General features: G+C 43.2%; 1 protein-coding gene across 6 annotated transcripts; it reads right to left on the reverse strand.

The window, feature by feature from the left end:
* Window positions 1-387: 387 nt before the first annotated feature.
* LOC142968614 (uncharacterized) lies at window positions 388-21,686 on the reverse strand. Of its 6 annotated transcripts, none has more exons than XR_012959046.1 (6): window positions 21,070-21,686; window positions 14,055-14,136; window positions 13,378-13,877; window positions 6,780-6,833; window positions 6,291-6,585; window positions 388-1,900 (listed from the first exon to the last, which is right to left on the reverse strand). XR_012959046.1 is itself a non-coding variant. In XM_076108582.1 (5 exons), the coding sequence occupies exons 1-5, from the start codon at window positions 21,136-21,138 to the stop codon at window positions 1,793-1,795; spliced, it is 813 nt and encodes a 270-aa protein (XP_075964697.1). In that variant the 5' UTR covers window positions 21,139-21,680; the 3' UTR covers window positions 388-1,792. The 6 variants fall into 6 exon arrangements, 2 of the variants coding, with proteins under 2 accessions (XP_075964697.1, XP_075964698.1); XR_012959045.1 differs by having other exon boundaries at window positions 6,269-6,585; XR_012959047.1 differs by lacking the exon at window positions 6,291-6,585 and adding an exon at window positions 11,466-11,560 and having other exon boundaries at window positions 1,817-1,900.
* Between the last annotated feature and the right edge of the window lie 2,757 nt (window positions 21,687-24,443).

Genomic DNA, 24,443 nt, shown 5'->3' on the forward strand with positions numbered 1-24,443 from the left:
GCACACACAAACAAACACACCTACCTCAGGGTATGATCCTGCTGCGTTGGCTGCAGATCTTTGCCGTGATGTTCCAAACAAACGAGAGGTGTCCTCTGTCGGATCCTTCTCACACGCACTGAAGATGCTAATTCAGAGTCGAGTGTTGATAAGTCTGCGGCTCAGTGTGTCCAGTCACTTTGATAAAAGGCTATTGACATACATACATGGTAAACTTAGCTTCAAGGTAAGTATTTTGAAAAAACAAAAAAATAGAAACTGTCTTTGTGGGGTCAACCACGCCATTGGCAAAGACAGGTATTTTGATGACGGTGGTGGAGAGTGCCATTTAAACATGTCTGTCCCTTCGCCATAATATGTATTGTATATTCATCGGAATCAAAAATCTCCTAAACAAGAGGCCACAGGGCATTTATTGATTCATTTTGTGCAACAATGGACCACAACATGTCACAATGTTACATTCACTTCGGCGGAATCTTAGTTACAGTGGTGACATAGACCCGCTTTACACCGTGCGTTGAAATGTGTTTTGTATCTAGGTATGATTTCACTTTGACACCGGCTAGTAACACGTGTCTGAAAGGGGCTGAGAGGATCCGCGTGTTGCATAAGGGATGGGAGGATGTCTGGCCTTCCAGGGCACCGAGCACTATCCCACTGCAATCGGATCGGGCCAAAACGCATTTTTCAAACAAGGCGTAAAGGGGGTCGTTGCGTTTATCGTACTGGTCGGCTCATTTCAGGAGCCAAGAACTCAAGTTTCATTCGATACAACAGGAATGTGATTTCAAGGCATTAAGGGATCTTTAGAAAAACACTGGGATGTCTTGGATACACCAGTGTGGTCCTCTTCTACCTAGAATAGTAATGAGGTACAATATTGGACAATAAATGGCACACTACAAATAGGCTATGCGTAACAAAGCACTGGTTACACTTGCCAAATGTGCGGCGAACTATTCTTGTGCGTCCTCGCCTCCGCATACTTTCTCTTTCTGCACAAACAGTGGAATTAATGCAAGGAGAAGAGGATACAAGCACGTAACTCTGACCTGGACTAAAAGTGACAAGTTCATTTAGAAAGCGTACATCGTCAACAAGGTCAAAGGTCGGCTACACACGTCATAAGTGTTTCATCGTAGCTCGTTGCGACCTGCATATTCAATAACACAAGTAAGAAGCATTTTCAGACGTACGAATGTGACCACTGTCTATGTTTGTCTCAACAATAACAAGATATCCGACGACTCACGTCGCCATGTTTAGTACATGAAGTTACTAAGAACCTTACAAGATGTCCAGTAATCACATCAAAGAGGAAACCTCGGAACCGGTTGATTGTCTTGCATGCATTATTTCCCTCGAATGTTGATTAACCCAGAACCAATTTCAGGTTTCAAAAGGCTTCACCTCGTCCCTTCGTACCGCCTTTTGACCCGCAGTCCATGTTTGTTTCTGGATCGTCCGATCATAAGATCTTTTTCAGAGACATTCGCAATACCTGAAGCATCCTTAGAAATGTTGTGTTTAGGCCCATTCTTATTCTCCGAATGTTCCCATTGATTTCACGGGGGAGAACGATGATCAAAAGTGACAGCTTTGTTTTACAGGGGGGATTACCTGAGTGTGCAATAGTTTGACCGTCGAAAAAAAGTCTTTTCTGGAGGTCGGTTTCATAAACAGTCGCTCCTCGGCCTCGCCGCAGAAGCCACCAAAAAAAAAAAGCAGCTGTCTGGGAATGGAGAGAGAAGGGGAGGGGAGAGGATCATCTGGTGGTGGGTGAACTTCCTTACGAGCAGGGAGGATCCTCAGATGGGGGCACCGCGCTCAAGGAGCGGAAGGCGAAGATGGAGGGGTCGTAGGTGTACCTGGGTGGAGGACGACTGCCTGTCAGACTCTGTGGACAGAGAGAGAGAGACAAGTGATCAAGGTAAGTAACAGACCAGTCAGGTGTTTGGAAATGGTGTGGATGACCTGCTGTCCTTCAGGTATGATATTGTTAGTCTGTTACAGTCAGTTCATGTCAACAGTAGTGATGTGTACGGATTCCCCCTATCGATTGGGCACGAATGTGAACCCCAGATTACCGATACAGTTTAACGTTAACCATCACAGTGTGAAATAAAGTTTGACTGATGATCATTATCCGCCAATGTTCAGTGAAATATGTGATCAGGACATCATTCGTTCTTTTCTAGTCTCTGATAATGTTACTTTGTAAACAACCAATCTGTGTTTACAAGAGCTGGTAACGTTAGCAGCACCGCTAACAGCCAACGAAGGTTCTTTTCAGTTACATTAAGATGCGTTCAGGCTCTGCTCAGTGAAAATGAGTATTGGGCGAAGGTAAATTATAACATCATGTGTTCACATGTGATCTTGTAAAATGTAGTGTTGGTGAGAAACCTGAATAAATCCAGTTGTTTGAAGGAGATGTTTTCACGGCAACATAGATAGATATTAGAGATGAATTATGACCTGTTTACACTATCTCTAAACAGATTATAATACATCATAAAAACTACTAATGACAAGATTTGTTTTAATCAATACAATTGCAATCTTTAATTTCCTAATCATTTGAATTGTGTGTTTTTATGAAAAAAAAAGACAAAACTTTAACTTTCAACTTAGTAAAAGGATAACATTTTGATTTGTTGATGGTTCACACTGACTTCAGAGTGGTTGAAAGGATGTTTGGGACGGTGGCAAAAAAGCCTGTATCCTTGTAGACCAGCTGCTATAATCAAACAACAAAGAGATCTGTATCTGCCAATATGGATCATCAATGATCACCAATTACTTTCGACGGCAAAAAAAAACATGATCAGGGATCTCTAAAAGTTGTGTTTGCTCCCTTTTTTCTTTGTGCTGATCCAATCCGTGACTCTGATCCAAACAGGGACTTTTATTAGAGATCCGCTCCCGTGATCACATCACCCCTGTTCTCCAGAATCTCCACTGGCTCCCCGTCCCACAACGGATCCAATACAAAGTCCTTCTCCTCACTCATAAAGCCCTCCATAATCAGGCCCCCTCCTACCTCACCGACCTGCTTCACCACCACACTCCATCCCGTCGGCTACTCTGATACCAACCTTCTGTCTCTTCCACTCGGGACCAGACATGGGGCGACAGAGCCTTCTCCATAGCTGCCCCCTCCCTCTGGAACTCTCTCCCCAAACACATCCCAGACTGCACCGATCTTTCCATGTTCAAATCACAAATCAAAACTCACCTTTTCAGAACTGCTTTCATAAAATCATAAAAAACTATACACTAAAATCATAGAACACACAACATCGTGTGTTCTATGATTTTAGTGTATAGTTTTTTATGATTATTTTAATGTTTGTAAAGTGTCTTTAACAATTTTGAAAATCGCTCTATAAATAAAACGTATTATTATTATTTTATGATCCGTTGCACCACTAGTCAACATTCATTCATTTTTCTTTTTTGCAGCAGAAACGTGTGGCCGTGTCACGAGACCATGAGAAAAGGGAAAACCAAACATGAACATTTTCATGCCAACTTGTTTTTTTACATCCGCCCCGCGAATAACATAAAGCGCTTTTCCACTCACAGAGCCAGCCCCCCTCCTCTGAGCAGAACCTCGCTTCTCGTGGCTCTACAAGTCCTCTGTCTAAAATTAGCCCCGGTCAGTTGTCTTTTTTTCCCTCCAGGAAACGGCAGGAAATGACTTTGTTGGATTTGGCAGTGAGGCAGCACTTTCTCCAGTGGGGGGACTGACGTTTGTGAGAAGGTGGACTAAGGAGGATTGGGAACTTGGGACATATTTACTTTAATTAGGATATCATTGGGGGGGGGGGGGGGGGGGGGGGGTATATTATCTCATTGTCAAACATTACCAAAGACCTCTCTGAGAAGTGAGACATCCCTGGAGCTGACTGATTCTGTTCTGATGTCGAGTGAGTGCCCACTGCTAGTGAAAAAGTACTCCTCAGCATATGAAATGAGGCCCCGTGAGCGAGCGGTGCATGCGAGGATACAGGTGTTGCTATGACTTCAGCCGACATCTTGAGGGATTCAGCACTGACAACTGAGCAGCAGTAACACGGCAACAATTCCCAATACCACTTAGTGCTCTTTTATCCACCAATTTTAGTATAAACCTGCAAAAAGGGAGATGAGGAAAAAACTAATCGTGGCCCAAGAACGAGGTTACAGTAAACTTGATAGATGTGACTATTCGTCCTGTGGTCACATGTGCAGTATGACAGACATTTAAGGCCCAGAGGGGTCAAGCAAAGTACGGGTCCCGAAAGTACAAGGCCATCCTTCTGTACAGGCATCAGAAGCAGCAGTTAGAAAGTTCAGGAAACACACCAGCATTATCTCATTTGCCTGGTTTCACAAAAGTGCCTTTTTGGGATGTTGTGTTGTCATCATTTATGTCCTGTTGGTCATTGATTAAGGCCCCAATCTGCACATTTGAACAGTTTCCACACTGCGTTACCAGCCCTCTGTTAAAGGAACAGTTCAGTTGGATTACTGCATGGGCACTGGCCCAGGGGGGGGGGGGGCCCAAGGGGTCAGGGAAGGGGGCTCGGAACAAGAGCTTCGGTGTGAAGTGCCTGGTATAAACATTTCCTGCTGGAAGGTCAAAGGGCTCAGTCAAAAGAAGGGGTGTCCTGATCATCCTGATCACGCTTGTTGCTCCTGATCCCAGTGAGAGTCCTTTAAAAAGGTGCTGTATTAGATAATAAGAGCATTAATATAGCAGCAAGCAACTATTGTCTTTGTCAAGATATAGTGGAGTGATGTATACCTGAGCAGAGAATGAAGTCGCTCTCTCTCCCTGTGTGTGTTGTACTACATAGCCAGGCCGGGCGATCACCCAAAATGTCAGACTATTCAACATGTGTTTGTTAAGCTAAGGCCCAAAAAATGCCTTTACATCACATCCAAGCCAAGTGGTTTACTTTAATCAAAAGCGTATGCGGCACATTTTCCTTCAATTTAGTTTCCCCCTCCGCTCTCCCCACCATTTCCCTCACCTCAATCAATCCTCTCCTTCTCCTCCGCCCAGTCTTTACGGTGGCTGAAATCAGATGCCATCACTCTTGCCTGTTGCAGCATGGGAAGCTCTCATCACCCCACTCTGCCATTCACCTCCAACCCCTAGAGAGGGGGGGTGGAAGGCCTCGGCAGCAGCAGCAGTGGCGGCCAAAGCTGTGTTTTCCTACTGCTTCCCCGTAAAACACACACACAACCACGACCATCGACCTCCTCAGCGCCTGTAACAACTCCCATGCTTGAGCGCCTTGAAGCCAGGGCCCCATCCAGATCCAGTGTCTCTTCTGGATCCTGGCCAGGAAACCCGGGGTCGACAGATAAAAGAAGGGAAGAGCGAGAGGGAGGTATGGGGGAGAAGGCAGCGGAGGAAGAGATAGAGGGATGGGGTGGAATCACTGTGTGCTCGGTGGCACCAAGTGCAGAGTGTCAACAACACCAGCCTCCAAATGGTTCATTGATCCAAAAAACTTGCTGTGTACTCACTTCAAGAAAAATAAAAAAATAAAATCTAGGAACTGGAACATACCCAGTGCCCACAGACGTCACTGACAGGGAAAACAACACTACCGACTGCACCGAGCGAGAACGGGAGGATAATGAGCAATATCTCCATGTATCAGCGGAGCTAAACAGATAGCAGCCGGCCAGGCTATAAATGGAAAATGACTTCATCCCTGGAAATACACCACACAGGGAACCAACCACACTCCACCTCCTCCTCAGCTCCGTCTCTCAACGACACTCTCACAAAAGATCAGTTTTTACAATTTTTGTACCGCTCATCCGTACTCGACGTGGAGGATTAGAGCAACCTAGATGCTTGCTACACATTGGTGTATGTGTGTGTGTACATAAACAAGTGTGTGACAAGGCTCCATTGACACTAACCCACGCAACGTGATAATAACGTCACTTTTCTCACCACACTGCGCATCCTTCTGGAGTACCCAGCTCTGTGCCAAGATGCCCAGGCTTGTCCCTGTCGACTCCTCCAACATGCCTCCCTAAAACCCTCTACAAACAAAATCAACCCAGTTACGGTTGCAGTGGAGGTTGTGTTTGGGGGGGCAAAAAATATATAATTACGGGAAGATCAGTCGGGACACAATCTTGGGTAAATACCCAGCTATTTAGGCGGGTAAATGTGCACTTCTCAGACCACTAATGGGAGAAGTGGAAAGATCTGCTATTTAAAGGGCCGTTGAGATAAAGATATCAAACGAACCTGAAAGAGAAAAAAAACGCACATTTTTCTTCTTGTTTCTTTGCCCTAGGTATCACTGCGGTAAACAGTGTTTAGCCCGGCACTGTTTGCAAAAAAGGAATCTGACGGTGCTATCAGAGGTTTTTTCCAGACATCTCAGGTTGTCGCTAGCGGGGCATGGGAACAAACGCTGTCGCCAGATGCCGTCCCAGTATGCTGTTGGATGGACATCAAGGTGCTGGCGACGAGACAGGCCGGGCTGTTCATGGGGGCCGGGCAAACCTTGCAACCTTATGACTGCTGTAGGGACACCCTGATCTGGACTGCCTGTTATGGGTCTGCATAGAAGGGAAAAGGCTGTGTGTGTGTAGATTCATATTAATACCACTTGTATGAACAACTTTATGACAGCCATCAACCAACAACAGGGTTTTGAAAGATAAAATGACTTGCCCGAATTCATCACGCTAAAATACTACAAGAGGGTTACTTTTTTTTTTACTGTGGGAAACTCTGTTAAATAGAAACTCACCCGAATCTTTATAGTCCGCGTTTTCCCTCCACAGTTCTTTTTCAGCAGCATTTTCTGTGGAGGACAAGAATGCACAATGACAGCCATGTAAGAAGCATACAACAACAAAACTTCTGCAGCAGCTTTTATGTACATCCACGACAATCCCAAAACTGTGTAAAACCTGCACACATGTGAACCCAAAGAAGGCACAACATGAGCACAACCGTCTGGATAAAGTTATGATATGTGAATGCTGTTTCTAACCAAGCTTATTACTGAAATTCAACCATTTCACAACAGTAATTTGAAGAGAAATCTTTACATTAAAACAGCAAGATCTGAGGCAAAACAAAACTGTGCATCGGCAGTCAATTAACATTAAATCGGGATGACGGAGGATGTGAGGCAAGTCCAGCTGTCTCACTAAACTAAACAGTCAGTCATTGCCGCTTATGTAATATCCTGTCTCCCACTCCCCTCCGTGTCCACGCAGCTCCACTATTCTCAAAAAAAAGAAAACAGACAGTGGGGGTGGAGGGACCACACAATCATTTGAATTGTCTGGAGTCAGGGAGGTAGCTTCTAAAGGGGGAAGGGAGCACGGGAAAGAATGGAAACACAAGATGATGTGATGTGGGAATGAGCTGGTGTGCACTTGCCCTCATGCTCACCTCCTGTCACCTCTTATCTTTTTATGTATCAATGACACAACAGTCTGCGCAAGCTAGTTGAACAAGAATTAAAAAAGGAAATATGTACTTTGTATTTAATTCACCCTCTCAAAAAAGGTGTTACAGATCTATTTTTTTTTATCACTGTATGTGATTAAGTTTGTTTGAGAAATAAAGCAAAAGTTCCAAAAACTGCAGTTCCTCAAATGGCCACTTGAGGCTGGCTCCAAAAGGGAGTCAATCCCCATAGACCGCCATGTTTAAGATGTCCAGCTCTGGAGCCAATAAGCATGTTTAGAGCCTGGTACAGAATAACGGTTTTGGTCTCTAGAGTCGATATCCTCGTTCATGACAACCATACACGTTATCATGAACGAGGAGATATGAAGACCGGTGGATGGGTCCAACAACCGGCGATCTGTCAGCCAGGAGACTGCTGTTGGTTCCCCGTGTGAAACGAGAAGTCAATGTAGATTTATTTGTCACCTAACTTGCGTGACGTAGTTAAATACGGCACTTCCGTGGATATTTTAACTCAAACGACAATATTTTCCTAAACCTAACTCGGTGTGTGTTGCTGGACTTTCGTAGGGAAACGCACGAAAGATGAGTGACTTTTAGTAATATATCATATGGACCGTTGTCTGAGGATACGTTGCTTTAAAAAGGTGGGGAATTTTTATACAACTCATCCGTTTAAATCATATTAGGATTCAAATTAGACTAAATTAAGGGCGTGGCCATTTTGATTGGGTGCCGTAGCAGGTCGCTAACCTGCTAGCTGTCTGTTCTGCTGCGTCACCAGGGCCCGCCTCAGCACCACCTCCTTGCCCATGTGGGTTGTGTCCTAACTGCCGAGATGGCGACGGCTGGAGCCCCCCACTCTGAGCTTTTAAGGAAACTACGGGTGACGTCACGGAGTCTAAGTCCATATCTTACGCAGTCTATGGTTTTGTTCAATCATTAAAAAAAAAAAATTATAATCACTTTTAAAAAAAGGAATATACATTTGTATTTAAGTGTTTTAGCTGATTTACTACAAACAATGAAACATTGTTACAATATTTCACCCAATATCAAAATGATCATGTTATAATGTTGTCCTCGCTTTTCATCCTACATGTCCCCCACTCTGACGGCAGCACAATCATTCTGTCCACCCCCACCCCTCACCACCCTCCTCTTAAACGGTGCGCACGCACGCACGCACGCGCGCACGCACACGCACACACACACACACACGGCCAACAGGTCGTGACTTGCCAAGTAGCAACTCTTTTTGGGTGGGTGTTGTGGTAATTCATCAAAAATACAAAGAGTAACTTATCTTTGTCAGTTTGAGGGGGGTTGATTTAATATATTTTGTCTCAGTGAGGGATGATCATGTTATTTCAAGGATTTATTTAAAGAATTTAAATTGCCTTATTGTGTATGAATCCTGCTTCACATATAAAGCGTTGGCTTACTTTATCTGGGCTCATCCCTGGTGAGAGCTATATAGCATAACCACTGTTTATGTTTCATATGTTGAAGCTTATCACTTTGCTTTGTTTTTTTAATCTACGCTTCTAATTGCGTTGCTACACAACCGTTATCTTAATCTAAAAACATGAAATGCTAAAAAAAAAAAAACACTCAGCATGATGTTCAATATGAGAGACAACCCACTGCTAGAAAGTTCGAAGTGTCAGTCTGTTGATTCTCATGAACTGAACTGAAATGAACAGAAACACATTTTTAGTAGGTATTTAAGAATGTACGTACTGGCTGGAAGTAAGGTAAACTAGGTAAAAACTCTGCTATGGTCCCTTGAGCAACAGGTGTGTATTTTTATTATATTTTGTAGAGTTGCACCATTTGTGTGCAGAGGCTAACAAACAATGGCACTGCCACTTCTGAGCAGTTGGACGTGGATTAGCATGGGTGAGGGATTATCAGAGACCAAGAGGAAACAAGCAGCTGACCGTTTAACCCTGCTTTTAATAGAATGATTAGATAAATAAATGTATGACTAAAGGCTGATTTATAGTTGTTGGAAGGAGTTTCTTTGCTCTGCAATTACACCTCCAAAAGGCAATGTGGCGGTGGGGTTTCTATGCCACTGTGTTGCTATTAAGCGGACCCATCACAGTTGCTGCAGTCTACATTTCTAGGGAGGTGCACGTCTGTCTCAGGCGAACGGTACGCTGATTCAACGCAGCAATATAAAGCGGCCTTGAGGCTCAAGCTAATGTTGGTCACACCGAGGACTGGTAGGCTTTCAATCACTGGCCTTAGATCGTCCTGGATCAGCACTGTGGGACAAAATCGCAGAATGGAATCAGCGGTAAAACGCGGCATACCATGGAATTTGCCAAAATGTGGGGAGCAATTTCTGCAAGTAAGCCGAATGAACAGACAAAAAATGTATGTTGCTATGTTTTGGTTTCATAGAAGGGCACGCTGCTGCTCTCCTCTGCGTCGATGCGTCAGGCGAAATATCTGACCTGTCGGGGAGCTTACAGCCAATGAGAGCGCAAGATACGTGTTGAGGGGACACTTGGGGGGGGGGGGGGGTCTCCTGGTAGTCGTCCAAAAAACAGAGGAATTCGATACTAACAGGTACATTTAGAGCACAATAGTTTAGAAAAGGATAGAATGTTATGTTTTATTATTGTACTGCAGCACTTCCTCTGATTACAAAACTATTGCAATGTTGTGTCAAAGTCTATTTTTATAATTGAATTCATCCACCACACGATTACACACTTTTTATGCTGACAGAATCTGCTTCAATTGTAAAATGCAGAATTCGGAAAAAGTTATATGAAAAAAAATGGAATTTGGGAAATATATAATGGATTTCATAGGGCCCTAAGTAGGACGGTTTGTCACGGTCATTTGGCTAAAATGGCGATTGTTGTTGGTTGTTATGGTGACAACACACATCAGTGGGGTCTTAAAATGTGTTGCTAGTCACAGAACCGAATCAACGCCGCCATGGCAGGACTACACAGACGCACACACTTGACGCTGCTGTTTTACACGTCACGCTGGCATGAGTGAGTCCTCGACTTGTTGCAAGTGTTTACACGGAAGTTAGCCGACTAACAACGGTTGCAGTGGCAACTGTACACATAAAAATGTCTATTGCTGTGGTTTAAACATTCTCCCAACAATATGGGGAACAGTTTAATCTAAAAAATGATTTCTCGCCTCATATGAGGTTCCAATAGGACATCATTTAACTAATGGAAGTCTGTGGTCTAAACAGATTTTTTTTTATCCTAGATAATTGTGCACTCCTCCTCTATGTTCCATATAACACAGAATTCCCCTGGTTTTGACACCGTCACACTCCCCCCCCCCCCCCCCAAGGAACCAGCTCAGTCAGCTCTGATTCTCAGGTTTTAAACTCCAGAACAGCATAAGTGAAAGAAATGACGTGGTCATCGTGTCCAAGTTGAGGCAGACTTCGTGGCTGGAAGTTGTCCAGCTAAAGGGTTAATGGGAGACTGGAGCTGAGTCTGCTAGCTACCTCTGTAGGCCCCCTATTGTATTCCCTGCAGCACCTCCCATTCCACTTGACTGAGTGAGTACAGACACACTCGCACTGTGGCAACACACACACACACACACACTGATACAGCAACAAACTCTCAGTAGGATCCACACAAGCAGACACAAAAAGACAGGATGATAGACGCTTACCCCAGCCTTTCTCTCTCTCTCTCACACACACACACACACACACACACACACACTTCCTCTTTTTTTTTTTTCTCAGCACCCCTCTCATTGCTGCCCGCTGTCTCTCATCATCTGTTCTTTCCCTCTAAAAACCCCATGGACATATGGACCCCTGAAACCTGCAGTTTCTCTCTGCAAACACACACACACCCTTTCCCACCCATTGGTGTGGGCCAACAAGTCTATTGGATTTGAATGATTAGTGGACCAGCTTCTCCATGACTCATTAGTGGCCGTCGTTTTTCTGTTGTGTATTTAATCCTCTCCTTCTGCCTCCACCCCTTCATCGTTTCCCCTTGCTTGCCAGCCTTTGTGAGAAACGAGGGCGGACATCTGCCGTCCGTGCCTCCCTCTCCTTCATCCCTCTCCAGCCAGACCACCGTGGCAGCGCGCGTCCAGCTATCGAAAGGGAAGACTTTGTTCTTGCGTGCACGTTTTTGTGTGTGCGTGTGTGTGTGAGTAGCCGGTTAGTAGTAGTATTAGTAGTGCATCATTGTATTGTTGGGCCCAATCCTTGGCCCGACATTAACTGTTTGAGTTAGTGGGGGGATAGACATCTTGCTGCAGTGGCAAGTTAAATATCAAATCACATGTAACAATTGGATTAATATTGTTAATAAATATACTTAAAATATTAGTGAAATAGTTGGTTTTTTTGAGAAATGAAAGGGCATCCTGGGCATGCTTTCAAGTATTTGTGGGCAGAAAATGATTTTGGCTAAAATGAGGACATCACCATACCACCGTGTCGGGTGGCGTATCATAACGCGTAACAGACGAAAATACAAATTGAGCAACGCAACTTTATTTTGTAGCCTGGTTATGGAGAATTAAGGTGATCTCCCAGCTAAACCCCCCCTGAGGAAGAGAAGTGAGCGACAAATAGACTATTAGTCTATATGTTAATATTATATATATTATGTAGTGCTGGGCAACGATTAAAATATTTAACCGCGATTAATCGCATGGATTTTTTGCGATTAATTGCGATTAATCGCATTGTTATGCGCAAAGTTCAATAATGAATTCAAAAGTAGTGTATTGCGCACTTTTATCTTGAAAGTACTGCTATATGAACAAAAGTGCAACAACATTTGATTTGCAAACACTTTAAACAAATCAGGTTCTTTTTAACAGCAGTATTCCCTTTACACAGTAGCAGTTATACAGTTATAATGATTCTGATAATAGATATTCAGCCGGTGTTCAAAACTTTATCTTCATGTGTGTAAGAGATGCAATTTAAATATACACCTTGAAAACTGCAAACATATCTACTTCTTTTTTTAATGTTTGTTAAATTCTCAGTAGCGATAACTAAATGATGCTTATTATATATATTACAAACAAAAACACTTTAAAAACTCGACAATATGTATTTTAATATTGTCACTGTTGTAAATTGTTTGATTGCATGATTTACTTTTATTGTGAAGAGCATGAAAACGGAAGTGCTTTTACTTTGAAGAGACAGGAAGTAGAATGGTACTTGTTCTTGACGCTAACAATGTTGATACGTAGAAAACCACATGTCGGGTGCAAGAGCGTGTTCTGTTCACTGTAACACTGCAGTTCAGACAGTAAAGTGTTCCGTTCAAACAAGACGTGTCTTGGTCCTCTCTAGAAGCTCCACTTCACAACAGTCACGTTTGATCCTGTAATGAGACGCTCGCGTGTGTGTGTGTGTGTGTGTTTGTGAGACAAGAGTGAACTACGGTGACGGAGTGTAGGAGGGGTTCTGGACCCGGGGGGGAGAAGGAAGTGACGCCACACGAACACAGCTGTTCACTGCTTGCTGCCTGGTTCTTGTGTTAAAAATGTCGCTTAATAATAAATAAATAAAAAACTGCGTTAACGCGCGATAATATAATTGTCGGCGTTAATTAATTAATGCGTTAACGCGATAATAACGCGTTAACTTGCCCAGCACTAATATTATGTTAATGTTTTGTAATAATTTGACTGCAGACTAAATGTCTTAAGCCAAGCTAGCGGCCCTGAAGAGTTCGATGGAACAAACAACTTAGTGACTATTTGCTTGGAGCCTTCACAATAGTGCAGACAATCATTTCAAAAAAATGGTGCAGAGAATAATAAAGTCAGCAAAAGTCATGGAAATCTGCAGATTACATTGTAAGAAGGTTGAATGGAGGTTGGTGGTAATAAATAATTGAATAAAAGTCCTGAGGTATCTAACCACAGCTTGGACTACTAACCTGTTGCATTTTCTCCAGATCCAGACTGGGCCTCCCCGGCTCCCCGCCGTAACTGTGCCGATACTTCCTGTAAGGTGCTGACTGGTCAAAGTGGGTCAAAATGATGGGCCGAGCCTGCAGCTGAAAGCGCATGGGGGGTGGCTTGAGGCTACGCGGTGGACTGGAGCTGAAGAGTACGGGGCTCGGGGAGGCGGCCAGGCAGGCGCCCGGCTCCACTAGTGGCCTGGCGGAGGCGGCGGGTGACCCGCAGCCGCAGAGGTCCCGCACCTCCTCGTCGCTGGAGGCGCTGCTGTGGTGGTCCCCGTGGCGCTGGGGAAGCGCCGACACCCACTTCCTGTTGTCGCCGCGGCTGATCCGCTCGAGCTCCTCCTCTGAGGAGTGGCGATCCAGATTGGCATCTAAGAGGAGGCGGAGGCGTCGTAACCGGGCTGGAGAGAGGGGGCCCTGGTTGTGCTGCTGGCTGGTTGCCAAGGGTGTGAGGGCACAGTTTCTCCGTCTCTCTGGAGGAGTTGACGAACAGGAAAATGTCAAAAGAGAAGGTGGAGACGTGGTTGCAAAAAATGCAAATGCCATATTATCTGTTGACTTGAAACATCTGATTATAATGTGTAAGAATCAATAAGCGATGGGGAGGGTCATCGGCTCTTTACAACGAAAATGATTTGGTTGGCGCCTACCTCTGTCAATCTGTGCAAGCTCCTGGTTCTCCCCCTCTGAGTCGTCACTCTCCCCTCCCTCTCCACAGCCATGGTAAGAAATCTGAAATAAATAAAGGATTGAGCTCATTCTGTAGGTCAAATATGCCATATGGTAACGCCTCAAAGATGGAACCCTTGTGGTGAGAGTTCATTCGGAAAAAATCTTTTCTCTTCAGTTCAAATTTGCGCTGATCAACTGTGAAGGATTTTGAATTTCAGCATCTAACAAACAACGTCAAAATAGTTAAAGAGTAAAACCTTAACCACTGCAACGATTTAATACAAAATAAGGCAAACCAAATCCTAATTCGGAGTTCTGTATCATTTTGCAATTTCCCACTAACCAGCAACACAGACATAACCTATGATGGGCTTCTATATGACAACATTGTCTGCATTGTGGTCAGATCTTTTCTCAAACCAGTTGTTGCGTGGTACTTGCTCTACAGTTGTACTACACACTGTATGGTTGAGTTGCGGTTCTGTCTCAGTCCAGGCTACTTTCTTTCCCCCACAACATGAGCCAGCGTGTCTCTTTAAAATCAAGTTCTATACCAGAAGCAACAATACAGATATCCTGCAGACCGCAGCGCTAAGTAATTACCACTCCGAGGCCTCGCTGAGCAGCTGCCATCTGTGCTTGTGCACGTGTGTGTGTGCTTACACACATGCATCCACACAAACATAGTGTCATCCCTTCTACTCTCTGACTGACACACACACACACACACACACACACACACACACACACACACACACACACACACACACACACACACACACACACACACACACACACACACACACACACACACACACACACACGCTCACTTCCTTTCTTCCTGAAAGAGGGAAAAGGGAGAAAAAGAGCCAGGGCCATAGAGCCCAATAAGGGAAGACTGTGTTCATGTTAAGTGTGACTTTCAGTGTATAATTTCACAGATCAAAAGGCTACATCACATAAAATACATTACTGTGTATTAAAAATGGAAAAACATTTCCTGTCACCACAAACTCCACTTTACTCAGATATGTAGTTTCCTAAAATTCCTACAAAATGGATGCATTTTTCCCATCATAAATATGTTGTTTAATGTAGATAGCTAGCATAGAATGTAGGATTTATGATATGTAAATAGACATGACTTCTCCCATCAGAATAGATACCAAAGAAGGTTAAGCAAAAGTAAAACACTCCAAAAGGTCCCAGTTCCCATACAGTCTTGTGGTCCAGTACACATAGTACTGTTTTATAAATGTTTAAGGTATCAAATAGCACAGTAAGTATATACATGTAGCCTAAATCTTCAGGGTAAGATGTTGAAGATATTTGGATAAGGCCTGAGTGGAGCCTTCTTGCTTTTTGAGGGTACAAGAGCTGTGGGACAGATTCTCAATGAACAGTTCCAGAGCCAGCGTTCAAGTCACACACGCAAAACAAACGTTGGCTCTCGAGGAGTCTCGAGCTAGCGTCACTTCATGAAATCCGTCGGAAAATTACACCGAGGAATAACTGTGGGAAGGAAATGTATTTTGGCAAGCGGCTGGCTCGGGGCTTCAGCTACACCGTGCACTCCAGTGAATCACCGTTGGGCAGCATCCATGGAGCGGCTGAAATCCTGTTCAAAGTTATTGCTGCGGGACACTAAGAATGAAGTGATGGTGGTGGTTCAAAAATCTCATGTCCCGTTCACGAGTTTAGTCTGAGACATTTTCCCTCCATGTTTTACCTTTTAAATGCTAGAATAAGCAGCTTTGATTTCTGTGCTTCGTTTGACCTGTGGAGTCTGAAGTCTCTCCACAGAGCAATCATTGTCTGTGCAACTGGAGGCAGACATAAGCTGACAGTAACGAGTGGGCCTTCCTCTCCCCTTAGGGACCGTCTCAGTGGTTGTTGATGGATCAGAGAACAGAAATGTAGCACCCGTGTCCCTCACTTGTACGGGACTTTTATTGAGTTTCAAGCTCCGTCACAATATGACCTAATCACCGTGTGTCAGTTATAGGCCTGCACATTGAACCGCGACACACAACTTGCAGTGGCTTCCTTACTACACCGGCACACAGATACACTATTATCACTGTGACACTAACCACCACTTGGATAGCTACTATACAATCTGACAAATGGCTGCTTACGCAAAGCAGGTCGGTGTCAAGTAACGGAACAAAAAACATTAAACCATGCAAATCTCACGTGGGAGTGGACCGCAAAGACTGGGCACATGAACAAGTATTTGACCATCTCTCACTCGCAACCATAGACTGTATATAAGAAGTGGACATAGTCGTTGTGTCGCCACTCATTGGTTTGTGGACTGCCGTTTTGAAGCCTCGCAGTCTTGGATTATAGTCGTCGCCATCTTGGATTTTTGCAACCAGTGAACGGAGGAGACTATAATTGGAATGCGGAGGAGTGACGTAGAGACGCTGTATACGGCTCTGGTAGCGGTAATCATTAGGTAGCCTATTTGACTCTAAATGGACCATAATTTACGAAATGAACATCATGCTGTATTGAAGAAGACTTGAAACTAGAGATTGAGAATATAAACTCATGTTTACAATGTTTACTGAGGTAATAAATCAAGAGAGAGGTTTTCTCATAGACTTCTACACAATCAAACTTATTTTTGCAACCAGAGGAGTCGCCCTCTGATGGCCATTTGAAAGAATACAAATTCAAGACACTTCCACATTGGCTTCACTCTTCAGAACCGGAGGTTGCCGCCTGCTCCCAATACTGTTTAAGACTCTTTGGAATTATTTTCACAGTGAAAACTTGGGTAGGGTCCTAACATTTGATTTCTCATCATCTGATTTCAGAATGTGAGGAATTGTTCTTACGAATAGCATCTTTAGTGCAATGTGAAAAACTCTGCATGCGTTTACTGAACTCTGAGTTTATTGTTAGACAGTGCGCTACCAAAAGAAAAGGAATGTCACCATTACATTAGCTACTGTATCACCATCATTCTAGCACCAAAATATGGTGTAAAGGGATGTTTCAAAATACATAAAATACACTATTATTGAAAAGTCAATACAACCTAGACCTGCACCTAGCAGCTACACTGACTCACAAGTCAAACAAGTTTAGCAGCTGGATGTAAAATAGCTTTATGTATTTGATGACAATGTACATATATAACTTCTTAATAGGACAAAGATTTGTTAATTAGGTTTCTTGTCACCTCCAGTTGTTCATTTTTACAGCTCCAACCTGGATAGGCTGCCTCACACTATAATCCCCGCTGCTAAGCATCGATACCGCCTTTCCAGAAGTTTTCCCACAGCACTCACTGTTGTAAGCTGGCTCCTCACCCGACTGACGGCACTTCTGCAAAAAGCACAACAGACCCACGCGATGAGGAAGCGCATACGAAGGAGGGAGCACGCGACTTAAAGCGCACAAACTTATCGCGATTGAACATCAAAACCAAGGCTCAATCGGGACCAATCACAGTCGCACCCTTCCCCACACGCTTATTAGTCATTAACGTCACATTCACAATGTCAACAAACCGTGGAGCCGGTTCAGTAAAGCTGAACACAAGTGGGAAAATTACATGTGAAAAGCTAAATGAGCCTCTCTGCTGCTTCCACATTAGTGTACTAGAAAACTTTGCATGACAAATATTCAATGTGTGTACAAGGTGATGATTTGGACCGCTACCATCCATGAGAGCAACATGGGCCTGAGCGACAAAAAGAAACGCACCTAAAAAAACAAAAATATTTTCTGAGAAAAATGCACAACCAAATAATCAGATCGTCAAAAATCGAATTTAGATGCACATTTTGTGATCCATAGCCTACTAGAGTCCTACACCAGTGTCTATTAAGGCGTTAATTACAGACTGCTATCATTCACAGAGCTGAGGCACATGAGGTGAAGTGAGACTGCTTTTGTGCATGCATGGCAAGGCAGACAAAGAGTTTGTGTGTCAAGAACATCTGAATGAAATCCTTGTCAGTCCCTTGCATCGCTGAGCTGCTTGCTAAGCTGGATCAAAGGCAATGTCACAGTGTACGCACACATATCAGCTTTGCACTGTCCTTCCACACCGTCATGGACACTGTCACACTCCAGTCCCCACCGTCTCATGAAAACATGCCACACAGGGTCCGACGTGGTTCATTTGCCATTTCCCTCACACTCCAAGGGGATCTTCCTCATAGTAGAGTATAAGTAGTCTTGATTAGCATAAGCTCCAAGGATAGGTACTGTAACAGGGCCTATGGGACGTTTTAGCCTCTGTTCAACTATCCCAAAATGGTCATTAAGCCCTCAATCACCCGGTGTGCACTGCAGCAGACTTCAAAATCGCCACGGTACGGTGCTCGCAGCCACATGCAGAATACGCGCAATGTAGATTAATGCACGCAAATGAGGAAATCAAAAGTTCTGCCAGGAAACTATTAGCCATGCGTGTTAGCAACATTTACTGAGGTTAGCGGAACAAGACGGCAGGTGTGCAAGTCAGTCGCACTAAAGCAAGCGCCAATGAAACGGCAGAGCCGGCCGACGACCCGGTCACCTACAGCAGCGGTGGAGAGAGAGAGCTGTGTAGAAGACAAGGATGCTGTGTGTCGGCGTCGCTCCATCGCTGCAGGGCATGTGAACGGAAAAACATTGAGCATGCTAACGCATCACGCAGATGTGCTGATCTCTGGAAAGAGGAAAAGGTAGAGCGTTTATTTTCAAGTTCATAGCGTAAAAAAGGCGCTTTTCAGTTTTACAGAGTATTGTGACCTTTTGGGAAAGTGTTTGCTTCGTGACTCCTAAACCCGAGCATGTGAGCTCTGTGTACCGTTACACCCCTATAGTAACATGCATAAAAAGATGCCAGTATAGAAATAGATTTTGCTACTTCTTTGCTAAAAATCCTCAAACTACATCCACCAGGAGTAGAGTTCTGCTTCACGAAAACGTGGAGTGAAACAGGGTTCTCACCTGGACCATCAATGTGTTCTGAGGGCAGACACCAACCCAACCTTAGTTCACTGACGCTAACAAGCAGAGCAAACCTGCAAATAATCAAGCAGATGACAAACTACACCTTTCATTTGAGTCTTTTAACCAGATAACAACGCTGGTGGTTTATTTTAAAAAGGGACACGCTACAAACTCCTTTACCCGTCATGAGGAGTATTATTCAGCCACTAAAAACAGTTGCAAAATGACTAGGGATAGTGCAACGGATCCCTAAACTCACTGTTTGGATCGTTTCATGGTTTCAAGTTATGAAACTGATCAGCATAAACAAAAAGGGAGCACAAATTATTTTTCCGCTGATACAGATTGTCAATGAGCCACATTTGCCGATGCAGATCGTTTTGTTATAGCAGCTAGTACACAAGCCTCCAGAAAATATGTTTTCGCCAACGTAGTTGGTTCAAATAACTGGATTTATTAAAGTTTCTATCATGATGACTTTGATCCTTTAAGTTTCCTTCGCTCAAAGGTGAGGTGCTGGTTGGTGCTGGCTGACTCAATCCATTAGACTGTGTAAATGCAGCTTCAGGAGCCTCCCAACCCAGTTTTCTTTTAAAGCGGGCACAGTGGCTACTCACAAAGAAGGTCAACTAGCAAAAAAATTCATACATCACAATCATTGCTGTTTCCAGAGGTAATTCCTTATAAATAGTCCGAGTATCAGTCTCAGAGTAACGAGGATCCACTTGAAGAAATCGTATGCACTAGACTGTAAGCAACAGGGCCAAGTCACTACTCACAATCCACTCTCCCCCTCTCACTAACCACTTTCAGCAGACAGAACCTTTTCACTGAGCAGAGCAGCACACAAACAAAAGCAGACAACGGGGATGGCACACTTTCCCCCGTATCCTCCAGCCGAGGCCTTTGAACCGGTGCACTTTTGCACAAAATGGCTGCCATGCGACTATACAGTCGGTTGACACACACACACACACACACACACACACACACACACGCACGACATTGTTCCAGACGGAGCAAGTTGGTGACCCATGCGGGATACAATTCAACCCCTCTACTCACCAAAAAGAGGCATTATGCAAATCGAGTGGGCAATAACAATTGCGGCGCACTTACACGGATTCTGTTGTAGGGAAATTGGAGGGTAAAGAAGTAGACAATTATAGCCCTCGACAATGAGGTTTTTTACTGACATTTTTCTAGTCTTTGCAGGCCTACTCATCTAAATAAGCTTACCTTGCTACCTGCTTGCCCACCACACACACAGAGCTATTTCCAGCTTTCTCTTTGTAGATGAGGAACCTGGACTAGTTTCCCAGGTATCCTCTCTCTCGCACGCACACGAGAAGTCTGGAAAATGAGTGTGGCGTGATTTACTCCCTGCAGATGACACTACAGTGTCAATGTCAGAGTCAATGAGTCAATGATCTGTGAGTGGGATAGCTTGTTTGACACGCCGCATGTTTGCTGGCGTGTTTGGTAGCAGTGTGGATCTCCAGGTGTTGGTTTTTCTTTTCCTCAAGTAAAACATCTGGCTTGGTCCTGTAAGCCGTTCCCTCTAACATGGTAATGAATGGGTCGAGGTGCTTGGAAGCAGGAAAAAAAACTCCAAACAACACATACTTTAAATATCAGGACACAGGCTGGCTATTTCCAACAGAGAAGCTGTACAGTCTGTTTTCTGTCTCATGGTGTGTGTGCATGGTGTGTGTGTGTGTGTGTATATGTGTGTGTGAAATAGAAAGGGAAACAGTGGCAATGAACTCACTATAACCCCCCGTTCGGGCAAGGGTTGCCCAAGCTGTGAGCTCATTTAAGCTGCGTAGTAAAGTGGCCCACAAGTGAACAGAGTCACAAGACAAAAAGTAGAGCCACGCTGTTCACAAACAAGCTCGTTTCTGTTATTGCAGCTGTACTACTGTCTAGGCCCCGCTGTGTAACTCACTGACAGCGACAGACTATGCGTTTAATAAAGGACGCCACACTACAGTAGACAGTATTCCAATAGTAAGTGACTCAAGTCAAACTTACCTTCAGTTGGAAAGGATGTATCTCGTTGAGCGAGTGTCTTCTTAGCTTCTTCGTCAGCGTCTTTAGCATTTTTTTCTTCCTCTGAGTAGCTTATGGCTTATCCCCTACAATTACGTGTTATTACTGTTACCGTGACGGCTACTACGACTTCATTAACATGAACGACGTGACACGTTTAAAAAAGAAGGCACACGGGACTATTACTTGACTGCAAACTGCCAACCTAAAAAAAACAACAACAAAAAAAAACAACGGCACGAGCAACACTCTAGCTCCAAGTTAGCTAGTGTCGAAAGAATGATACGCCGAAATTAGTTACACTGCGTGGATGTGGCTTGTTTTCAAAGGCTGCGCGAAGCAAACTTGTTATTTTCGAGTTCATTAGAGTCGCCGTTGTTGTGGAAAGTCTTTTTTTTTCGCCCGTTCCTCGGGCGGCTCTGAAAGATGCCTCACTCACCGTAGCCCCGGCTTACTTCCGGAGCTTAATTCAAAGATGCTTGGGGACAAATAAAAAAATAAAAATAATATTAACTTGTTGGCATTCAGACACGCACGCACGCACACTCTCACACACATTCACACAACCAATGGCACGCCACCTGCACGAACAACACGGAGCTGCTCCTCCAGCTTGAGCGAGCCGCCCGCTGATTGGCTGCGCTGCCGAGTGACGACACATTTCTCCCCGGAGGAGGAGGGCTGAGAGTTAAAGCCACATTATCTTGTCTGTTTGCTTCATCTTTTCGTATCGGGATAATAATAAAAAATGCAATTAAAGCATGTCCGTCTTCAGCAGACAAAAATGTGTGTGATTTGATAAACCAGCCCCTGCTTTTGATCAAGTGAATTGGCAGCCATTATAACTTTACTTTAACGAATGATAGCATCTGGATCATTGCTGTGTTGCGTTATCCCTGCTTGTATTGAAGTTCATTTTAACCCATATAAAAGGCCAATCAACTTACTTTTTTTTTTTTTTACAACAGTCAACAGATGTAATGAATACCATTATATAGGCTATATTAATAACTGTATTATTATTATTGTTGTGTTTCCATTAGGTGGTATTGCTTTCCAATACTTTCCATAATTCCATACCTGGACACTTTAATGGAATGGAGCCATTGTTAATTAGTTTATTAGTTACACCTGTGCCTTTTCTCGAAGTCAAAAGACTTTCCACAGCATGAACTATTAGACTATATGCAATAAAAGCACACCGTCTATTGGTACTGTCTTTCTTTAGAAGGAATTACTTGTCAGACCATGCTTTTGACAAGGTGAAATGAGGTCATGTTATTCTATCTATTTACTTCCTCCTGGGATAAAGATATCAAACTATAATTTGTCCAGCGGTGGAAAAGTATTCAGATCCACACGACAGAAAATATCCAATCACAGGAAAAAAATCCTGCATTGAAAATATAATAGCATGTATTATTGATAAATGCACTTAAAGTAACAAAAATAACAGTGCTCGCACATACGTACATACAAGTGTATGTGTGAAATAAGCATTTTACTTTTAGATTTGGTTGAGGTGGGGAAAATGTTTTCATCAACGCATCACATTTTATCAACTCACATTTTATTAACTCCTAATTGTTAACTGTAGCTGTCAATTTAACCGTGGAGTCAAAAGTAAAATATTCCCTAAATTACAGTACAAGTATCAATTTGCATGGAATAGAAATACTCAAGTAAAGTACAATTACTTTATATTTACACATGGTTACTTTCCACAGCTTCTATCCATCATGACAAGCTTGTAAACTGAACATTAAAAAAATTGTAAGTCCAAATAATTGGACTGATCTTGCAGACTGATCAGAAGGACTTTTCTTATTCAAAACAAATTGTGTTGATTGACACTATTGTCTGACATGATTTATATCAGAGACACATTTTCCTTTTCAAGCTAACTCTCGTTCTCTTGCAGTTCCTTAAGTCTTTGAAGTGTATCGTCACCATAATGTAGTTCAAAGTTATTACACCAGTAAACGAATACATAAAGATTATTATTATACCTCAATGTTTCATTCTTTTTTTTATTGATAAGAATGAATATATTGGGGGGGAGGGTCATTATCACGTGTACATTTTAGGACCATCATGTCCATTCATCCTGGCCATTCCGGTGGCCAGCAACAACCAGACCCTCTCATGAAACGAGAGAGACACAGAGAGAGAGATAGAGAGACAGAGGGAGATGTGAAGAAGGAGAGCATGTCAGGTATAATTGGTGTAAGTGGGGCATCTAGTTTCAATGATGTCATTCTTTGCAGCCACTGTCTGGCTACTCTAAGATGTTGTATGCATGTCCTGCGCTGTAGGTGCATTTGGTTGTCTCGGTTTTGATTTGGTTAAAAAAAATAACAATGCATGTCCAATAACTAAATTCTGCATTTCAGAATCAGAATAAGAACTTGTTTATTGCGTTACACAAATATAAATTTGGCTTAGTGATTTGGTGCGTAACGGTGAAACACAGTTTAGTGAAACACAGAATAGTATGACATAATTTAAAATAGAAAATATGAAAAATTACAATAAAATATGGTAAACAAACAAATAAAAGTACAATAAAACAAGTATATTGTTAAAGTGTCATTTGTATATTAAAAGAGAAAAGATGTGCAAAAGCAAGACATTTCATCACACATACAACAACAACTTCAACAACAATAATATTTCTTAATGGTTCAACTTATTGCTGTCGAATACGCAAGCCGGAATGCTATGCCTTTAAGAAGGTTCTGGCTCACTAGTTTGTGTGTGAGAAGCTTTCTCACTTAACACCTTTGGTCAATGACCTTTCCAGGGAACCTGTGGCTTGACTCCAGGTCGAGCTCAATGCAAATCCAATTTGTAGCTGAATATAGCAAAAATACAAACAACAAGTGTATTCTAATACCGTTCAAAATAACCACAAAAGACAAAGTGCATCATGGTTATGATCATGTGTGGTCCTTGACAAATTATAAAAGAGACTTTAGGCTCCTTGACTAATTCTGTGGGTTCTTGTCTTGATATATTTTCCCACAAGAGGGCAGCATTTGTTTTGTTCTTGTAGAGGGGAGGAATAAATGGATTACATTGGATGAAAAGATCCTAGACCTATTGAGTCACACATGAACAGCATTGTGTGGGTATTGTGGAAGTGGGTGGTTTAGTTGGAGTTCCTGTCACTATTATGGACCCATGGACTTTGAGTGATGGTCATGCTGAAGTAAACACGTTTAAGCATTAGAGTTTATTCTTTTAGAAATACTCCATGATTCAGAAAAATAAAATAACGTTTTTATTAATACACTCCTGTTAGGGTCAAATTTGACCCTTTTTGACATTTGACAGCAGTAAGAATACCCTAAACG

The sequence above is a fragment of the Anarhichas minor genome, unplaced genomic scaffold (assembly GCF_050575085.1).
Source record: "Anarhichas minor isolate MPS153535 unplaced genomic scaffold, ASM5057508v1 ptg000040l, whole genome shotgun sequence".
NCBI classification, from domain to species: domain Eukaryota; kingdom Metazoa; phylum Chordata; class Actinopteri; order Perciformes; family Anarhichadidae; genus Anarhichas; species Anarhichas minor.